General features: G+C 63.6%; 3 protein-coding genes across 29 annotated transcripts in view; 1 reads left to right on the top strand and 2 right to left on the bottom strand.

Moving 5' to 3' along the window:
- MTERF4 (mitochondrial transcription termination factor 4) overlaps positions 1–5,690 on the top strand; it is a 79,707-nt gene extending 74,017 nt beyond the window's left edge. Inside the window, exons 4-6 of one of the 12 annotated variants that reach the window (XM_074364721.1) lie at positions 474–548; positions 893–985; positions 1,085–5,686. In XM_074364721.1, coding sequence (XP_074220822.1) covers positions 474–548; positions 893–985; positions 1,085–1,276 — 360 coding nt within the window. In that variant the 3' untranslated portion in view covers positions 1,277–5,686. Of the gene's footprint in view, positions 1–473 lie in introns of all 12 variants that reach the window. The other 11 variants (XM_074364722.1, XM_074364723.1, XM_074364725.1 and 8 more) reach the window with 11 other exon arrangements.
- SNED1 (sushi, nidogen and EGF like domains 1) overlaps positions 1–10,623 on the bottom strand; it is a 79,251-nt gene extending 68,628 nt beyond the window's left edge. For 2 of the 12 annotated variants that reach the window (XM_074364685.1, XM_074364691.1), the window contains exon 1: positions 9,700–10,621. In XM_074364685.1, coding sequence (XP_074220786.1) covers positions 9,700–9,912 — 213 coding nt within the window. In that variant the 5' untranslated portion in view covers positions 9,913–10,621. Of the gene's footprint in view, positions 1–9,699 lie in introns of all 12 variants that reach the window. The other 10 variants (XM_074364688.1, XM_074364692.1, XM_074364687.1 and 7 more) reach the window with 7 other exon arrangements.
- A 2,695-nt stretch (positions 10,624–13,318) lies between these two features.
- CROCC2 (ciliary rootlet coiled-coil, rootletin family member 2) overlaps positions 13,319–18,448 on the bottom strand; it is a 65,488-nt gene continuing 60,358 nt past the window's right edge. For 4 of the 5 annotated variants that reach the window (XM_074364682.1, XM_074364680.1, XM_074364684.1 and 1 more), the window contains 2 exons: positions 16,175–16,327; positions 13,319–15,333 (listed from right to left, as the gene is read on the bottom strand). In XM_074364682.1, the coding sequence (XP_074220783.1) occupies positions 15,247–15,333; positions 16,175–16,327 (240 nt within the window). In that variant the 3' untranslated portion in view covers positions 13,319–15,246. The remainder of the gene's footprint in view (positions 15,334–16,174; positions 16,328–18,448) is intronic. The other variant, XM_074364681.1, reaches the window with a different exon arrangement.

Here is an 18,448-nt window from a genome sequence, read left to right as displayed (position 1 = left end):
GGAGATCCAGCGGGAAGCGAGCGCGTGTGCGATGTGCTCCGTCTCACGAGTGGAACAGAACGTCAAAGCCACGCGAACCACCGCCCGCCCGCGGGGCTGGCGGGCGCGGGGAGCGCCCAGGGCTCTGGGTCTAACGTGACGGACACAGGAGCGGCCCCGCCCAGCCGCCCACTCCGATCTGGACTCTCGGGACGTGGGTTCCACATGTTCCCGAACAGCAGCCTTAAGAATAGCCTGGGGGAGGGGGGCACAGCTCAGCGGGAGCGTGTGCGCTTAGCGTGCACGGGGTCCTGGGTTCAATCCCCAGTCCCTCCCTTCTCTGTAATGTAGTCTGACTGTGACGTGGACCCCTTCATGTGAACGACCCCTTCAGCACACACTGGTTCGGTAAAGATAGAATAAAGTTAAAAGAAGAATGGTCTAAGTAGGAACGCAACACGTCCACCACAGTGAGACAGAGGAATGACTTGCAGATGCTTCGTGCGGTTACACAGCGATGGCACCGGACCAAGATGCCCCGGAGAACACGGAGCACCCGCCTGACGACCGTGAGTGGGGAGGCCAGGTGCAGGGAGAGGTGCAGGCGGCCCTGGTGGGGTGCCCGGCGGGGGCAGGGCAGGGCCCACACCCCTGGGGCCGTGGGGGTGGGTTTGCTTGGGGCTGTTCCGTGGAGGCTGCTTTTTTGCTGCAGATTTACGTTGGGTTCCCTTTTCTGCACGTGTTTAGGGAAAGAGAGTTCGGGGGAGCTGTGGCAGTGGGGTGGGAGGGGATGCACAGCTGGGGGGCGGGAGGCCCCTGCAGGCCAGCGTGGGCGTCCCTGGGGCGGGGCTGGGGCCACGGGCGGACCAGGGCCACCTGCTGGGTGGGACCTGCCGTCACTGCCTCCCTGCAGCCCGCACACCCTCCTCCTCAGCTGGCCCCGCTCCCTGTGGCTCCTGCAGACACAGCCCGGAGTTTCCTTCCTGCCTTTGAAGTCAGGGCTCAGGTGTGTGTGGTGTGTGCGGGCCTCCCTGCCACACCGTCCCCCGAGCCCTGCACTTGGCCTCATTCTGCTCTCCTCTCCCCTCACCTCCTCCCGCCCCAGGCCGCTGCTGCCCTCCCCATGGGGTGTGGGCCTGGAGCCCGGCGGCCAGGAACAAGGCAGAACAAGCCGGCCCTGTTCCCCTGCCAGGACCAGGCGGGCCGGGACCATGGCCGAGAAGGCAGTGGGGCCCCCGCGCTGAGCAAGCCGGCTGCTGGCAGGCGCACACCTGGACAGGGACCTCGCTGGACCTGACCCGGGAGCTGGGTGCAGCTGATGCAGGGCGGGGAGCCGGGGTGCGGGGAGCCGCGCGGCAGCCCCTCTCCACCCCATGCTGGGGTCCCTCTCCTCCTTCAGAGCTGGGCCAATGCCACTTCCCACTAAATACCGATTTGATTATTATTATTTTTCTACTTGCAATAGCACTTGGTGAAACACGCAGTATAGACAGGAGAGCAGGAGAAAGGAGTGGAATTCGGTCCCCCGCCCGGTGCCGGCAGGCTGTTCTGCCTCTGGTGTCTCGGAACCTGACGTGGGCCTGGCTGTTGGTTGGGGTCCAGGGCCTAGAACTTGCCGCCCGCACCCACTGCCCCTGAGGGCACGAGGCTGTCCAGGTGGACCTGCCCAGCCCAGCGCAGCCTCTCAGGACACTGGCAGAAACGCGGGAGACCCTGGGAGCGGGCAGGGAGGGCACAAGCGTGCTTGGAGCTGGTCTGCAGGGCCTTGGCTCAGCGTTCCCCGCAACCCTCCCTGGCCCCTCCCTGCAGATCCTGACGTCCAGGGCCCCCCACCACTGTGGCCACCCTCTGGTCTCCCCAAGCCTAGGCTGAGAACACAGGGCGCCAGGGTGGGGCTCGCAGCCGGGCTGCCCTGTGAAGTCTGTGTGTGGATGGGCCGAGTGCGGGGCAGGCGGCTGGCAGGTGCACCCTCCTCTCCCAGGCCTGCCCGAGCGAGCCTGCAAACTTAGTGGGGAGTCGCAGGTCATGGCCTGGGCTGTTCCCCTGGGGAGGCCCTGAGGCCATGAGCAGCAGGAAGCGGCCTGCTCTGTGAGGGGGAGGCTACCCTTGACCTGGGGGTGCACGTGGCCAAGGGGCCGGCGGCAGGAGCCCAGGCCTTTCCCGTAGGACGGGCCAGCCCTCCCGGGTCCAGGAGAACGCGCAGACTGTGCTGGTGGCATTTCCGACTTGGATGAAACCAGGAAAGAGGGGAAGTGTCCTGGAGAGTCTCCTGGAGGCCACTTCCAGCAGAAAGCGGGTGACGTGGTCTGGCCGGTCCCCGAGCCGGGGAGCTTGAGGACTGGCTGGTGCCCCCTCACTGGGCCAGGGGCTGCCCTGGGCCGGGCGGGCAGGCCTGGAGGGGAGCCAGGGACCCAGTGCCCTAGCTCTGCAAACATCAGCTCAGAAAGGGCGGGGCCTTGTTCCTGCTTTGATTTCGCTGCCAAAAATAAAACAATAAACCTCCGAGGCCTTTCATAAGCTTGTTTTGAAAAATATAGGCACGTCTTTTATTTCCTGGCAGCTTTCTGGGTAACTAGGATTCCTTCCACAAGCACAGCTGGGGGCTGAAGTCCTGCTCACAGGGCAGCTATGGTCAGGGCCCTGGGCCCACGGTCAAGGTGGGGCCCTGGACACCCTGCATGCCCAGCCTGGCAAGGAGGGGAGACTGGCCCTGGGCTGAGCACCCTGTGTGCCAGGCGGGCCTCAGGCAGCAGCACGCGTGGCTGCTGGGGGGCCAGGAGGCGGGGGAAGGAGCCCCCAGGGCTGACCAGGGTGCGTCCTGCAGGAAGGGTGCCCGGTTGCCGCACTGAAGGAGGGATTCCCTGCTGGGTGGGGCAGCAGAAGCAGTGATGGAGGACAGCCCTTCCCTCCCGGGCCAGGGTCTCTGGGTTGCACGCCTGGGGCTGCACTTCCTGATGTCCGTTGTCCAGGGCCTCTCTGTGGCCACCCTCTGGCCCCCTGCTGGGCCTATGGCCCTGAGCCCCTCCGACAGGGGCTGCCTCTTCCAGGCGTCCAAGCACCTGTCCCTACAGTGCGCTGTCCTCACTGCTGCTCCCTCTCGCCCAGCCCTCCCCTCCCTGTGTAGAAGGCAGCTCCCGCCTCCCCTCCCTACAGAGCCACTTTCTTGCCTCTTCTCTGGCACACCTGGGCCAGGTGCCCCTCCAGGGCCAAATTCCCAGCTCCCCAGAGGCCCCTGGATATGCCCTGCCCGTGGGCTGCAGTCCCACACCACCGGGGCATCCACGCCCTCCCTCTGCGCCCATCGCCAGCCTGCCCACAGCCTCCTGGCTTCTCCTGAGACCTCGCTGCCCCTGCATCACTGCGGCCACCACAGCTAGAGTGCGGATCTCCAAGTGCAGACTGGGTGTGTCCCAGCTGCCACGCGCCTAGGCCCCTCCCCTGCCAGTCTCACCTCTGGGGACAGTGGGACCCCAGCCCTACCCCAGGCCCGCCCCCAGCAGGGCTCTGAGGCTGTCTCCCCCAAGCAGGTCCAGGGTGCATTTGTTGCAGAATGTGCCTGAGGGCCCCAGGGTCTGTGCCTGGCCCTGGACCGGGTGGCCCTGGGCACAGGGTGGTCCTGGGCTGCCTCCCTGTGTGGAGGGTGTGGGGTCCGGGGCCTGTGCCTGGGCCCTGTCCCCCGACTCCTCCTACCCTGGGCTCAGCCCACGGAGCCCAGACTTACGCGCTGCTGAGTCTGAGGGCTGGGGAGTGGGGCTGTGGCCGCACGCACAGCAGCGGTTTAAGGAGTGACTTGCGCCACTTTGCAAAGAAGCAGTTTATAACTATTGAGGCTCTGAGGCTGGACCCCTTGGTCCAGCTGGGCAGTCTTCCAGGCCACCCAATCACTGACCCACAGAAGCAGTGTCCACGGGGCTCTGTCCTTGGGCCTGCCCACTGCCCCTACCCCAACCCTGGATCGCACCACCAGGATACCTGTCTGGCCTAGAAGCTGGCCAGGGCCCTGTGGCACAGCTGCATTTCCGCCGTGCTCCCGGGGGACCCGCAGCACCGCCGGGTGAGATGGGCAGGCGCCAGGCGGCCCTGGGGCTGAGGGCGTGCCCGCCTTGGGCCAGGTGACGTGGCTACCTTCACTCGCAGAGGGAGATAGATGAGGATGCCCTCGGGGCAGCAGGGGGCAATAGGAAGACATCACAAAGTACACTCCTTGGGCCCCATCCGGCCCACCTGGAGGATTTCTTGGAAGGAAAGGAAAGAACAGCAGACCTGGATAAGGATGCTGTGCACCAGAGCATGCTGGGAGTCGCCGAAACCGCCCACGGGGTCAACCACCAGTGACTGGTTAAAAGAATTACGGTAGAGCCAGAGGGTGGACTACTACACTGCCCCCAAAGGCACGTCTTTGAAGCAAAGTTAAGGCATTGGAAAATGCTCCTGGTACACTACTGATGGAAACGTGGGAGCTTGTATGAAGTGGTGACCCCAGATACGCTTGGAAACACATCAGGAAGGGGTCCACCAAAATGTCCAGAGCGCTTCCTCCCGGATGACGGAATTACGGGTGCATCATCCCATCCATCAGATGGTGAACAGCCAACAGGTATGGAGCTGCTCCCAGGGGCTGGCGCTCTCACAAAACAAATGTTACTTTAAACCTAAAATGAAACCCTGCTGCAAGCGCACATCAGAGCCTGGACTCAGAGCCAGGGCTCAGGCGAGGTTTCAGGAAGAATGAGTGAATAAAGGGATCAGGGAACCAGTCGCTGGTGAGTGAACGGTGAGCGTCCACGGGCACGGTCCGGTGAGCCTGGCGCATCCGGCTGCGAAGTTCCCGGGGCCTGGGGCAGTGCGAACAGAAGGCTGCTCCGCCGGAGGCACCCCTGGGGCAGCTTTATGTTTTGCTACAATGTCACAATTGCAAGGAACTCCTCACTCTTTTGAGCCACACTCACCAAATGCTAGGATTCTGCCCCCTTCGCTTTATCATTTTCCCTCTTTCTATGTAGATAAATGTTTCCTGAACCGTTGAGAGTGTCTTTCAGAAGCAGTGACCCTTTACCCCCTAGACGCTTCAGTGTGCACTTCCCCTGAGCATGGACTCTGATGTGAACGGACGCAACTCCCCGGAGCATCATGTGGGGCCTTCTCCACCGTTTAAGCATTTAACTGTCTGTTTACTGACATTGGCGTGGACTCACTGGTTCCCCTTTACTTAGTGGGCCAGAACCTGTCACTGCCGCACTGTAATGCGTAACTTGTCCAGACGCAGCTGCGGGAGCCCCTTTCCGGCCGCCCGTGTCCTCTTCCTGCATCCCAGTCGTTCTCTGCACACTCGATTACTTCCTGGCACAAGATTCTCCAAGCTCATTTTGAATGTTTCCTGCCACGGCCGTGTAATCTCCAAAAAGCCCCAGTTCCTTTCAGAGGAGCTGGTATGTAGCAACCAGGAACTGGGCACCAGGAGTCCTTGTGGCTGTTTTATTTTATTTCATTTCATTTTTTTGCCACTTGATGAGCATTTCCTGGGTGTCTGCTTGACAAAGGAGGCATCATGCTTGCATGTCCCTCCGTGGACACAGCTAGGAGAAACACATGTGCAGATGCACATGTGCATGTACGTGTGCACCTATGTCCCCTCTCACGACACAGAAATGCATCCGTACACACGTGTGCAGTCTGTGCACTGATGTGCACAGACAAGACAGACACCAAACAAGGAGACAACTGGGCAACCGAGGGGTCAGAGGCGACACAGGGGGAGCCCAAGGACGGGGCTGGGGGGAGCAGGGGCTGTTCCGGGAAGGAGACCTGCCTGTCCTGGGAGAAGCCCCCCATCACATCACAAGGGCTAAGGGTGGCCTGTCCTGTGCGGCTGGAGCAGAGGGAGCTGGGGGACGTGGCGGGGATCTGAGGACAGACCACCCAGCCTCAAGGCCGGGGGCGGGCAAGGGCAGGAAGGAGAGGGGGGGTCTTGTTCACACTGGCTGGGGCGCCCTCAGCCAGCCGCCCCACGGACAGGCGCACGGGGCAGGGCCAGGAGCTGGAGGCCAGCGTTCCAAGGCAGGGCTGCCAGGTCCAGCTGCCTGCTCTGACCACGTGGGGACGAGGGGAGGGAGGGAGGGAGGGAGGGAGGCCTCAAGGCTGCCTGACCGCTGGGACAGTGGGTCCAGGGAGGAAGCAGGACTTGTGTGGGTGGATCGGGAAGGAGGCGGCTGGACACAGGAATCTGGGGGCCCCTGAATCTGCATTTGGAGGCTGTTTCCTCATCTGTGCGGGGGGTGACAATGCTGCCTGCCCTCTGACGGGCCGCCAGGGAGGTCCCGGCGGAAGGCCTGCCCTGGTTCTCGCTCTCCACAGAGTTGCCAGACCATTCCAGGACCCTCCCTGGACTCCTTCCTGCCCAGTTCCACCTCCCAGAGCCCCTTCCTCCTGCTCCCCTCCTCCCCGGGCACCGCCAGGAAGAGGGCACAGAGTAAGACTTCTGCCACCTGCCCTGCCTCCAACTCATGGTTTTGTCCTGTGTCAGGGTAGATTTTCCAGATGGCGTGGAGCTGGTGGCTAGACAGCTGTGACGCCGCTGGCTGGGTACGTGTCATGGATGTACTTGGATGGGGTGCTTGCTGCACAGGTGGGGAAACTGGGGTTCATGGAGGAGATGTGCAGCCCCGGTCCCGGCTGCCTGCAGAGCCCCCCTGTGGGTGAGCTGGGAGAGGCAGGGTGGGGACTGTGCCCACAGAGTGGGGTTGCCAGAGCCTGAGTGGATACCAGGTGTGGAGCAAGCCATGCCTGGGGCACTGGAGGGAGGTGCTGCTGGCCAGAGCGCAGGTCACATCATGCCTTCCCTCTGGGCGCCCATCCCGGCCCCACGCCCTTCCTGTCTCCAGCTCAAGGCTCTAGGTCTGGGACTGGCCTCAAGGTGTTCCAAAAGACAAGGAGGGAGGAGTCTCTAAGACCCAGTGGTCAAGGGGTGTCAGAGCACTGCGGCTGAGAGGCCAGCAGGCGCTGGAAGAGGCTTGGGGGGGGTGGAGAGGGACACCCCACGTACCACCCCCATTGGCGCAGTCTCAGAGACATGATGGTGGGCCCCACACCCGTGTCTCAGCCACTGCACCCTTGTAACAGACTTGCGGACCCTTGCAAGGTACCCATACCTTCATGGATGCCGCCCACCCAACACTCCCTTCCCCAGAGGGGAAGTCCTGCCTGAGGCCACCAGCTGGGGCTCCTGATGCCAAATCAACCCAGATCTCCCTCTGCAGCCCCCAGCCCCCACCCTGGGGGCCGCACCTGGGGGCTTCTGTGGGGAAGGAGGATCTCTGAACCACCACTGGCCAGGCTCACCGCACTCAGCCCCAGACGGGCCCCCAGCGCTCACTGCCGTCTCTCCCCATGAACTGCTGTCCAGCTCCCAGCAGGGAGGTTCCCACTTAGCGCGGTTGCGACGGCCCCAAGCTCACCCCCAGCAGCGCCGGCCTGGTTTGCGTTTCAAACCTCAGCAATAAAACAGACTCTCAACCACGTTCAGAGCCTTACGACTCGGCACAGACAGCTGCTGGGACATGAGAAGGAAGCAAGGCGCTGGAGCTTCCAGAAAGGCGGCCCCCACGGGCAGCAGGACCGGGGCCTTGCTAGGGCCACAGTCTGTGGCTGTTTCTGATGAAGACTCAGAAGGCATGACCTCCATGCATGGTCACTGGCGTGTGGGCAGGGCCCCAGAGCTGAGGTCCTCACACCCACCATGCATCCATTCCCTCAACAATCCTGCTCTTTGCCAAGCACTGGGCTGGGGGCTGAGGGGGTGTCCAGCCCTGGAGGGTCCTCACTTGGCCAGATGCAGGCACCTGGGCTCAGGGCTGGCTGCCAGGGTTGGAGCCAGGGGTGTGCAGGGAAGTGTCCTCTCCGCTGGGTAGGCTGGGAGGCACCTGGTCTGACCCACTTGCTTTGGAATAAATGCCTTCTCTTCTGTGTTTGGCTTCAATTCTAACCCTCCTGCCTGCTCCCTCCTTGACCACAGAACCCTCAGAGTAGTCCTGGGCATCCTCCACCTCAAGACTTCCGTTGTCTTCCCTACGGAGTAAAGAGAAGGTGAAGTGGGCTGACTGTGTCCCTGTGGGCGAGTGTTTGCCAGATAACATCTCTGTTTCAAGGAAAAGGTCTTGTGAACGTGTTGCCAGCATCCGCAGCGCCCGTTCGCTTTGTGGGTCTTTCCCCTGCAGGGCCACGTCTCCTAGGTGTTTGGCAAGGGCAGGTGTTTGTGGCGAGGCTGCTAAGAGGGCCAACTCTTTTCTAGTATTTTCACCTATGACTTTGGTGAGATAGTTGCGCACGGCCCAGATGCCTGAGGAACATTTTGACAGAGTTGCTCTGTTAAGGTGGTGCCAATGTTCGTTTCCCACTTCTAAGATGTACGGCCGCCTCTGGCTCCCGCAGGCCCTGAGCACAGCTGAGCTCCGCCCCCCCCACCCCATATTGTCCGCCGGTCCTGGCCCAGAGGGTGGGGCACCTACAGAGAGAACGGCTGCCCCCGGTCACAGTGGTAGAGGGAGCAATGATGTTGGCTGTGGCGGGTGGAAGGCAGCGGTGCTGACGGAGCAGGTGGCACGGCAGGTGGGGGAGCTGGTGGTGTGGTGGTGGTGCTGACGGGTTGATGGCAGGGCAGATGGTGGAGGCGGTGGTGCCAATGGTGAGGCTGATGGTCGGGGTGATGGCAGAGATGGTGAAGCAGAAGGTAGAGGTGGTAGTGGTGGCACTGTAAGGGGCTGAGGCGGAGGCGACGGCGTGGAGGGAGCCACACATCAGCCTGGCCCAGCACTGTTCCAGCAGAGATTTAGGGGACAGCAGGTGCCAGCGCACAGCAGCCCACCCACAGTAAATGCCCAATGCACTGACGAGGCGCAACATTTCATCCCCTCAGCGGCCCAGGGCCCCACCCCAGGACGGGGGAGACAGAACTGGCACTGAGATGTCACCCTGCAGCCTGAGCTGTTCCTGCCCTCCTGAGTTCCTGGCCCCAGAGCTCCCACTGGGAGTCCTGCTTGAAGGGTCTGGGCCTGAGTGGCCAGCCCCAGACTCCAGAGGAGAGGGAGAGGGAAAGGGGGCTCAGAGAGGACAGGCCTGCAGAGTCCCCCACACCACCCCCAGTTGCCACCTAGGGGGTCTACAAAGAAGCAGGCCCCTCCCTGAATGTCTGGGCAGGTCCCCAGCCTCTTGGCAGGGGGCCTCAAGGTGTCAGCTGGGGGCGGGGACCACGTGGCCCTGGGAGGGGCTGAGACCTCGGCAGGCCGAGTGAGGGCCTGAAAGGGCCAGGTGTCTCACTGGGAAACTGAGGACCCAGGTAGCACTTGCCGGGTGTCACACTGCTGTTGGTGAGGGAACCAGGAGAGTCTTCCCTCACTGAGCAGGGGACCAGTTCGGGGGGAGGGGGGCTGAACATGATCACTGCGCGCTGCCCAAGCTCCAGGCGGCCGGGCAGAGGCGAGGGACCCGGACGGGCGCGGCGCTGGACTCGCCAAGGTGGCCGGGCTGCAGCTCGCACCCCCACCCCCGCCCGCCTCTCCGCGGGCCGCTGTCCGGCCTTGGCCGCCGGAGGGAGGAAGCCTGTCCTCATTCCACCTCTGGCCGCCGCGGTGCCAAGTTGCTGGCGGCGGCCGGAGTCGGGGCCGGCGGGCAGCGGCCGGGGCGCAGCGCCCTCCCTGGCGCCCCCCGCGGGCTCGGGTTACTCACGTAGAGTCCGGAGTGCTCGGAGCCGAAGAACGGGAAGGGCACGGAGAGCGGCCGCAGCCCCGAGCCGCCGTCGTCCTGCTTGGGGGTGACGGCGTCGCCGCGCTCCGCGCCGAACGGGTAGAAGTCGGCGAGGGCCACCGCGCCGCGCACGCCGCGCACCCCGAGTCCGAGGGCCGCGGCCAAGAGCAGCGCCCAGGTGGCGCCGGGCCGCATCTCCGGGGGTCGGCGGGAGGGGACAGAGCGGGGACGGAGCAGGGACGCAGCTGGGACACAGCGGGGCGGAGGGGGACGCGGCGGAAACACAGCGGGGACGGACAGGGACGGAGCGGGAACACAGCGGGACGGAGAGGCGACGCGGCAGGATGCAGCGGGATGGAGCGGCTCTGCGCGGCCCCCGCGGGGCTGGGGCGAGGCCGCGGTCGGGAGCGGCCGGCAGGGCCGGGCGGGTGTGCGGGGAAACGCGGGCGCGCCGCTGGTGGGCTCCCCGCGACCCGCGCCCGCTCGGCCGGGAGGCGCTCAGGTCGCCTCTGGCGGAGGAAGGCGCCGGGCGGGACCGCGTTCGGGACCGGGCCCGCCCCTGGGGCCGCGATTTAAATACCCAGCCGGGCGGACCCTCGGGCCGGGGCGGGGCTGGGGCGGGCCATGCAAATAAGGCGGCTCTTAAAGCGCCAGGCCTGGCGGGAGGCCCAGCCCCCGGGTCCCCGGGCCCCCGCCCCGCGCCCGTGCCCGCCCGGGGTGCGCTGGCCTGGGCAGTGGCGAGGTGAGGGCTTCGCGGGCGCTCCCTGCGGCGGGGCGTCCTCCTCCTCCCTCGCGGGTCCCCAGCTGCCAGCGTGGGGCTGGCCCAGAGGAGGCGCCTTGCCCACAGAGCTGTTCTGGGGCCGACCCTGAGCCCTGAGGTGTTGGGCCCAGGGGGCAGGCTTCCTGGGTGCCCGTTCAGGCCCCTGCCTGGCCAGCGGACCCTGTCACTCTCCTGCCAGAGTGAAGTCAGTGAGGGCCACCCTGACTGAGTGGTGCCTGGGTGAACCCTTCTGGAAGTGGCCAGAAGCCAGCCTAGTTCTGTCTCCTCACCTCCCCACCAGCCCTGAGGCTTGCCATCTGGTTTCACGTGAAGGGGACCCCCGGGCCTGGGTGGCTTTAGGGCATTAAACAAAATGTTTTCCGCCTGCATGGCCACATCAGGGAGATGGGATCAGGGACCCAAGGAAACCTCACAGCAAGAGAGCCTCGGTGAGTCCTGGGCACAGCAGCCCTCTGTCTGGGAGGCTCGGGGCAGGCAAGGGGCAGCCTGGTGGGAGGGCAGGACCTCGAGTGCCTACAGTTCAGGTTCTGTGTCTCCAGCCTTTCTCTTGCCTCCGGGACCGCTGATCTTAGGGTCACTCTTTGCGTGCTTGTCCCTCCAAGGCCGCTGGCCTCCAGCCCACCTCAGGGTCTCCTGGTGCAGGGCAGGGCCTGACCCCTAGGGCCCCAGTCCCTCTCCCAGCGCCTGGCTCTCAAAATGCTGGTGTGGGGGGCTGCGTGGCTACTAGCTGAGCCTGGGGCCCTGGAGACAAGGGTGGGCCCTCCAAGATGAGCAGGAAGGGGGAAAAGAGCTGCCACTCAGGTTCCGGGTGGTTTTACACTTGGCTTTGCGTTTTTCTGTATTTTCTGTAATGTCTTCAATGAGCATGCGCCATTTTGCAGTCAGAGCAAGGAACATAAATTGTGATTTGCAAGAAATCGTGGAGGGTCCTCCGCGTGTGAGTGCATGACTGGGAGTTATGGCTTTGTCAGATCCTGTGCTTGTCCTGCTCCCATGACGGTCCCGACCTTCAGGGTGGTACCAGGGCCAGGTGCAGAATTTCAGGAGGCTCCCACTGCCGGGGCTGACCCTGGCGTGGCACCCTACTGAGAGTGACCGCCCCTCGAATTCTGCCCTAATCCCCCTCTGCTCAGCAGTGGGAGGGCCGCCCTGGGCCAGGCTCCTGGCTTGGAGATCCACAGGCCAGCAGGATAACCTTGGTTCCAAGAAACGAAGGACGAGAAGAGGCAAGCCCTCCCACCTTGGGAGAGAAGTCGGACATGACATCCAATTGTAGGGGCTGCGCTGGGAGCAGAGCCCCAATTTCACAGGCTCCCAGCGGGGACCCGGGAGGAAGGGCTGGTTCTCACATACCCCAGCGCACCTCCCACGTGCAGACACACCTCTCTCACACGCTCCCCCATACGTGCACCCATGGAGACAGTGCAGCCACACGCACACACACTCACACACACACACTCAAATTTGCAATGCCTGGTACCCTGCTGGCTCAGCTGCTGAGAGGGGAGGTGGGGGAAGCCTGAGCGAGGTGCATCGCAGAGGTCATGGCCATGGCTGGAGGAGGGGTGTGGCCACCTCGTCTTCCTTGGACAGGGAGTGTCCCTCTGGAGCCTCACGGGCAGAGCCGAGTGGGGTCAGGATGCACAGGGCAGCCCAAGGGCAGAGCTGCCAGGAGGCTGGTTATCGCGGAGGAAGTGATAACCTCCTGGTTATCACTTCCAGGAGGAAGTGATTTTCAATGCGTCTTCTTACTGTGAGAACCTGGCAGCCCCCTGCCGTCTGTGCCATGGGCTTGGGGCCCAGGGGAAGTCCTGCCCCTCATCTGTTTCCTCAGGTGGGAGGGCAGGGGGCCCAGCACCAAACCCCTGGGTGACTTTGTGAGATCCTCAGGCCGGGCCCCACCCTAGAGAGCAGGTGCTCATGGTGGCCAGCCACAGGCAGGGCCTGGGTGGTGACCCCCAGCGAGGCCATGCTTTCCCGGGCAGAGGCCAGCTGACGCTCCACGGCCATCACCCTGGTCCACTTACAGTCCCATTTGGGAGACCGGGGGTTAACACAAGGCTCCACCATGCTGGGCATTACATTTCCACACACACACACACACACACACACACACACACACACACACACACACCCAACTCTGCAGGCAAAAAAGAGAAAAAACATTTTTTTCCAGGTGCTAAAAATATTATCAGGAAATATTTTTCAGCAATGTACTGTTTCAGGTTCCCCTCTGGACTCAAGGGTGCCTTTGTCTTTGCCACAGAAAGTCCACATTTATCAAAACCAAAATCACTTTATCAAGCAGGCCCGTTCTGCGGCTGGGAAGCTGAGCCTCCCCAACAGGCCTGGGATATTTTAATTCAGGGCCGGAGTGTGTGTGTAGTTTAGAGGGGGAGCCCCGGAGCTGACCTCGGGACACCCCAGGACTCCATGCAGGCCAAGGTGGGGAGCGTCCAGCTGGTCCCTGGAGGGCTGGGCTGCTGGTGGCAGGGGCTGGCTGGCTGCATGCTCCTTCAGCTTTCTCTCTTTCTCCTCAGAGCAGCTGGTCCTCCCATGTAGGTGAACCCAGAAGCCTCTGCCCCAGGGAAGCCCTTACCTGCTCTGGGAATGGGTCCAGGAGGTCACAGGGCCTGGAGGGGCAGGTAGGGTCTAGCTCCCAGGGAGGTCCACCCCAGGTGGTCACTGCACTGTAGGGCTGGAAGGGGCCTTGGAGCAGCTGGTCCGCTGAGGCAGGGATGGTGGGGCTGGTTCAGGGTGCACAGCTGTCCACGTGTGGGAAGGGGGCCCCCAGCAGAATCTCACACAGAAGCCACATGCTCACCATTGGAAATGCTTAAGAAAACACCAATTTATTTCCATTAGAAAAATCCATTTTCCTAAGTGTATGACTTTATGTGGAATAAGTAAAAGTATTATTTCTTACATTGATTGAATTTTTGTTGAAATAGAAAAATTTTGGAGGGCTCACAGGCAATTAGTGTCTGGGCAAGGAGGGCCCTGACACCTCCAGTCAGATCGCTGGTCGCGTTGTGGGTGGCCCTCATTTCAGTGCTGAGAAACCGTTCCGACCCTGCTCACGTCTGAGACATGCTTCTCTTTTATCCCTGTGCTTTTATTAAGCACCTCCTCTGTGCTGAGGACTTCAGTTCCAAAGGTGTGACACCCGAGAGCCCAGTGGGCGCCACAGGGATGCAGAGAGACTCCAGTCTCCAGCTTCTGGTTCTCCCCCACCATCCCTCAGATCCTGCTGAGGATGGGGGTGGCGGTGGCGGTGGGGGGTCCCCCACAAGGAAGCTGCCTGCCGGCTTGGGGAGGAAGGGAAGGGACCCGTCCGCTACATGCCAGGCCCTGAGTGCCATGTGGCCCTGCCCTTCCCCATTGGTACAAATGCCCTTCCCCATTGGTACAACGCCCTCCAGCGGCGGGGTGAGACTGCCTGCTGTCCGCTGCTCTAACTGGCCACTGCAAGAGGGTGAGCAGCAAGGTGCCTGCACCACCACGAACGCCTCCTCTGCCTGGAGCAGCTATTGCTCACGAATCACCAAGCTCTTCCCCTCTGAGCCTGGGCTGAACTTGCGAATCCTTCTCAACACAGCCACCGGCGATCGGGCAGGGCTGGCAGGCAGAGCGACGCCTGCTTGCCCACCCCTCTCTGGCCGCTGCTCTTGTGCAGTTTACATTGTGCAGCCACTCCATTGCCAAGGAAGTTCTGGCAGGGTAGCCTATTGCCGGTGCTGGGTCAGCCTTGAAACAGACACATAGATGGTCTGTCTGGGCCACAGCTCAGCATGATTGTTGAGGGGAGGTCGCTCCACGAGTCCTCGAGGGTGTCATGGGGGCTCCTGGAGGGAGGGGGCAGCTGGGGGGGACCAGCACCTGTGCACCAGGCATTTGCTGGGCTGGCTGGTGCCCCACAGATGTTGTAAACACACCACTTACAGAACAAAAGAGGCCACATGGAGAACAGAGAAGTCACTCTGACCAGCAGTGATGGGGGAGCAGAGAGAGAAGCTGACAGGTGACCCAGGCTGTGGGCCCAGGATGGCTGTCTCCGTCTCCACAGCAACCAGGGCTGGATTCCCGCAGGAATTTTCCCAGAGTTTATGGGCTGGGAAAGTGGGTGGTTCTCTGACAACTAGCTTTGACACCCCGACGTCCCTCACGGCCGGTGAGTCTCGGGGACTTGGTTCTGAGTCGTCTGCAGCCACCTGCCGCTGTGACGGACCTGCAGTCCCCGACACGGAAGGTCCTGCTGCCTCTGGAGGGGCTGCGGCGGCCGGGCCTTGCAGGGCATTATGTTTTTGGCTTCAGTTGGTGGAAATGTTTTCCACGTGTTTCCCCATGTTTACGGAGCTGAGGGCACGGAATGTGGCCTGTGGCTGCGGAGGCCGGCCTGATGGGGCCTGGCCACCAGAGTCTGGCCAGGTCAGCACATCTGAAGCAGCACCAGGCCCAGAGGGTCTCTGCTGCTGGGGTGGGGGCTGTGTCGGAGAGCAGTGTCTGAGGCTTGGTCCAGCACCAGCCAGAGGCCGAGGACCCAAGGGCTGGGGGAGCGCCCTGTGGTCAGTGGAGCAGAGGGTGCCTGCCGACCCCCGGGGTGACCGGTGAGCTCCGAGCGGTGGGCCCCGGTGCCCCTCTCAAGCGTGGCCCCAAGCAGCACGAGGCCTGAGCTTTCCCAGCAGGGGTCCTGCCGCCCGGGGGTCAGGCCTGCGGCGGCCGGGTGGCCTGGGCACTGGTTGCAGGGCTCACTTCTTGGCCTGGAAGGCCTGGCCGAGGCGAGCTTGTCGCCGCCGCTTCACTTCCTGGTCCAGCTGCTCCTTCAGGCTGGCCACCTGGGGACGGGCAGGCACTCAGAGGGGTGGGCAGGCCTGGTGGCCAAGCGCTCTGTGACAGGGAGGGCCGGGAGGCCACAGTCCACAGCTCCCACCTCAGCATGAGCACCACCCGGGGTCACCCGCACCCCTGGTGGGCGGACCACCTCCACTCAGGCTGTGAACGCGTGCACAGTGATAAGGGATTAACGCTCCTTAGCTCATAAATGTAGAAAACGTGGCTTGAAGGGTGGGGGACACTAACTTGGGGATGACACTGGGCAATCACTTTGTGTCTCTGGGCCTGAAGTCTCTCACCTATAAAATGAGGGTTTTATCTGGGCGAGTGGCTCCCAGGTGTCTGACAGCTCAAAGCGGGAGGAGCAGCCCAGCCGGCGTGTCTGGTGTCTGCATGTCCGCGTGTCCGCGTGTCTGTGTGCACGTGCGTGTGGGCCGTGTGGGTGCACGCGCAGGTCTTGGTCCTGCTTTGTGGCCACCCCGTCCCCCTGGGTGCTCCCTCTCCCTGACTCTGCGGGGGCCGCCGCCACTCCGACTGCTGCGCACCAGGCCCTCTCTGGACCTCCACACCCCGCGACCCCTGGCCGAGGGACTGTCCTCACCCCTCTTTATGGGGGGCAATGGGGGCACAGAGAGGGTGGTGACCTGCTCCAGAATCCCCTCTGCCCCTCAGTGAGGTGTGCAAGTGACAGGAGGGAAGTGTGGGGGCTCTTGGAGGTGGTCTGGAGCCCACTGGGCAGTGGCGCTGCTGGGGGACCTCAGGCTGAGGCCAGGGGGGTGCCCTGCAGGGCCCTCCCTGCCGCCCTTTGCTGCCCTCACCCCCGGGCGCCAGGCCCCCACCCACCTGCTCCTCCAGCACCTTCACCTGCTGCTGGTGGGTCCTCCTCTTTTGGGACGCCAGGCCCTGGGTGGCCTCCTTGGCCAGGTCTCGCTGGTGCTGGGCAACCAGCTCCCGGAGCCGCTGGGCGTGGGCCTGCTCCAGCCCCGCGATCTGGACCTAGGGTGAGACCGCAGGCACCTCACTGCTGCCCGCCCACCCGGGGCTGCTCAGAGCCCTGGGGCCGCGGTGTCCGACGCTCCCCTTGGGGCCACTATTCCTTTGTCCAGCCCTCAGTTGGCCCCACTGCCCTCTGCTGGGGCACAGGCCCTGGCCAGGACGGGCAGGCGTGCCTGGGGTTCAGGACACACATCCAGCCGCCGGGGCCGTGTCTGGGCTGGAGCCCCACCCACCGGCCTCCAGGGGGAGCCCACACCCATTTTCACGTGTCCTAGTCCTAGTTCCCCTTGGCTGGACTGGGGGGTCCCACAGGCATCACGGGCCGATTCTCACCCCCTCCCCACCTGCCAGTTCCTGGTCTGGAGGCAGAGGGTCTGTGCAGTGGTGGAAGGGGAGGGCCCTGAAACCGGCGGGAGCAGCCACTGGACCTGCCTGCAGGCCTGCCAGACCCTGTGTTTCCCACGCTCCTCCCTCCTCTGGTCCATGCGCTGGCTCACAGGTCCCGGACTGTCCCCCACTCCCGTGGGCCTGTGGAGCCCTGGGCCCTGGTTTCAGCTCTCCTGGGGACCTGAGTGTCGCCCTGTGGACCCTTTGGTTGTCTGGGGCACCTGTGCTGTGTGGGAGTGTCCCCACCTGCCCTTCTCATCTGCGCATGCACGTGTGTGTGTGTGTGTGTGTGTGTGTGTTTGCACACACGCATGAGACAGAGGCACTCTGACCCACCTTCTGGGACCCACACCCACCTGGACACCCTGGCTCCTGGGCCAATTCCCAGACGGGGGCGTGAAGCTCTGCCGGCCCAGCTGACCCGCAGCTGGTGGCTCTGCCTCAGGGCCTGTCCACTTCCCGCTGCAGGGGCTCAGGGGCTCAGGGGCTGGGCCGGCCCCTTCTTCTCGGCCCTGCCCTCATTTGGTCCCTGTCCCTCCTCAGCTCTGTCTACAAGAGCAGAGCCTGTGGTCGCCCCCTGGCGGGGGTGTGGGGTCGGGCCAGCTTCCCTCTGGGGAGCACGTGGGGTGACCCCGGGAAGGGTTCTGATCTCCTGATTGCTGGCTGGGTCGGGGCAGGGCACCCCCTGGGCCAAAACACCCAGTACCCTGGGGCCGTCCAGCATGTGCAGCTGGTGCGAGGGCTGAGGGAGGACCACCCGTCAAGCCGCCATCCTGCTTTGGACCATCTGCTTCTCTTGGGGGTGTCCTGGGTCTACCCCCCTGCCCTTCCAGCCTTCTTCCCAGCCTCACGGAGCCCCCACCCACCGCCTCCTGTCTCCGCTGCACCTGCAGCCAGCCAGAGGCCCCGGGCACTCCCTGTCTCTGTGTAGGGTTGGGGCAGTGGTCTCAGGCAGAGGGCCAGCCCAGCCGCTGGAGGCCCAGGTTGGTCCTCACTTCAGTGCCCTCTCAACCTGCTCCCACCCCCGCCCTGGGCTGGGTCAGGCCTGGTCTCTCAGGGGCCCTGGGACGCAGCGGGTCAGGCTGGAGGGCGCAGGTCTGGGGCCGGTGGGCAGAGCATTGCAAAAAGAAGGATCTCTTCCTTTTCCAGGGCTGAGGGAAACGAAGAGTCTCCCGCCGCTGAAAAAGGAAGTCCTGCTCCTTTAAAAGTCCAGCTACACTCTTGGACGTGCATGTTAGAAAGAGAAGGGAAAAGTGGAATCCAAAGTAAATAAACGGCCGCATCCGGGTTTCCCCTCCTGAGACACCAATAAAGGGTTTATGGGTTTTCAGGCCCCTCACAGCTGACCTCCTGGAACTCATTAGCTGTTCCTGCCCCGCCCCCCGGCTCCAGGGGCCACGGCTGGCTCTGCTGGCCGGGCTGATGCTCAGCGCCCCAGCCCCCGGACCTCCCACCCCCAGCGGCCACGGGAGACCCCGACTTCCCCAGCTCAGCACTGGGCCTGTCCTTCTGGAGAACCCTCCCATCCCCGAGTCCACCCCAGCTGGACGGCGTGTGCCTGGTGGCCGGGGCCTGCCAGGGACAGATGTCCCTGTGTGCTTGGGGACACATGACCATGGCAGACGCTCTCTGGGAGGCTCCAGGCCCGGCAGCCCCTCACCCAGCGGGCCTCGCTGCCCTCCTTCAGGAGTTATGGTCAGTCTGCTCTGGAACCTGCCCTCCTTGTCAGCCACC

Source organism: Camelus bactrianus, chromosome 5 (genome assembly GCF_048773025.1).
Source record: "Camelus bactrianus isolate YW-2024 breed Bactrian camel chromosome 5, ASM4877302v1, whole genome shotgun sequence".
Lineage (NCBI taxonomy): Eukaryota > Metazoa > Chordata > Mammalia > Artiodactyla > Camelidae > Camelus > Camelus bactrianus.
This window is presented reverse-complemented; position numbering and strand designations above follow the sequence as displayed.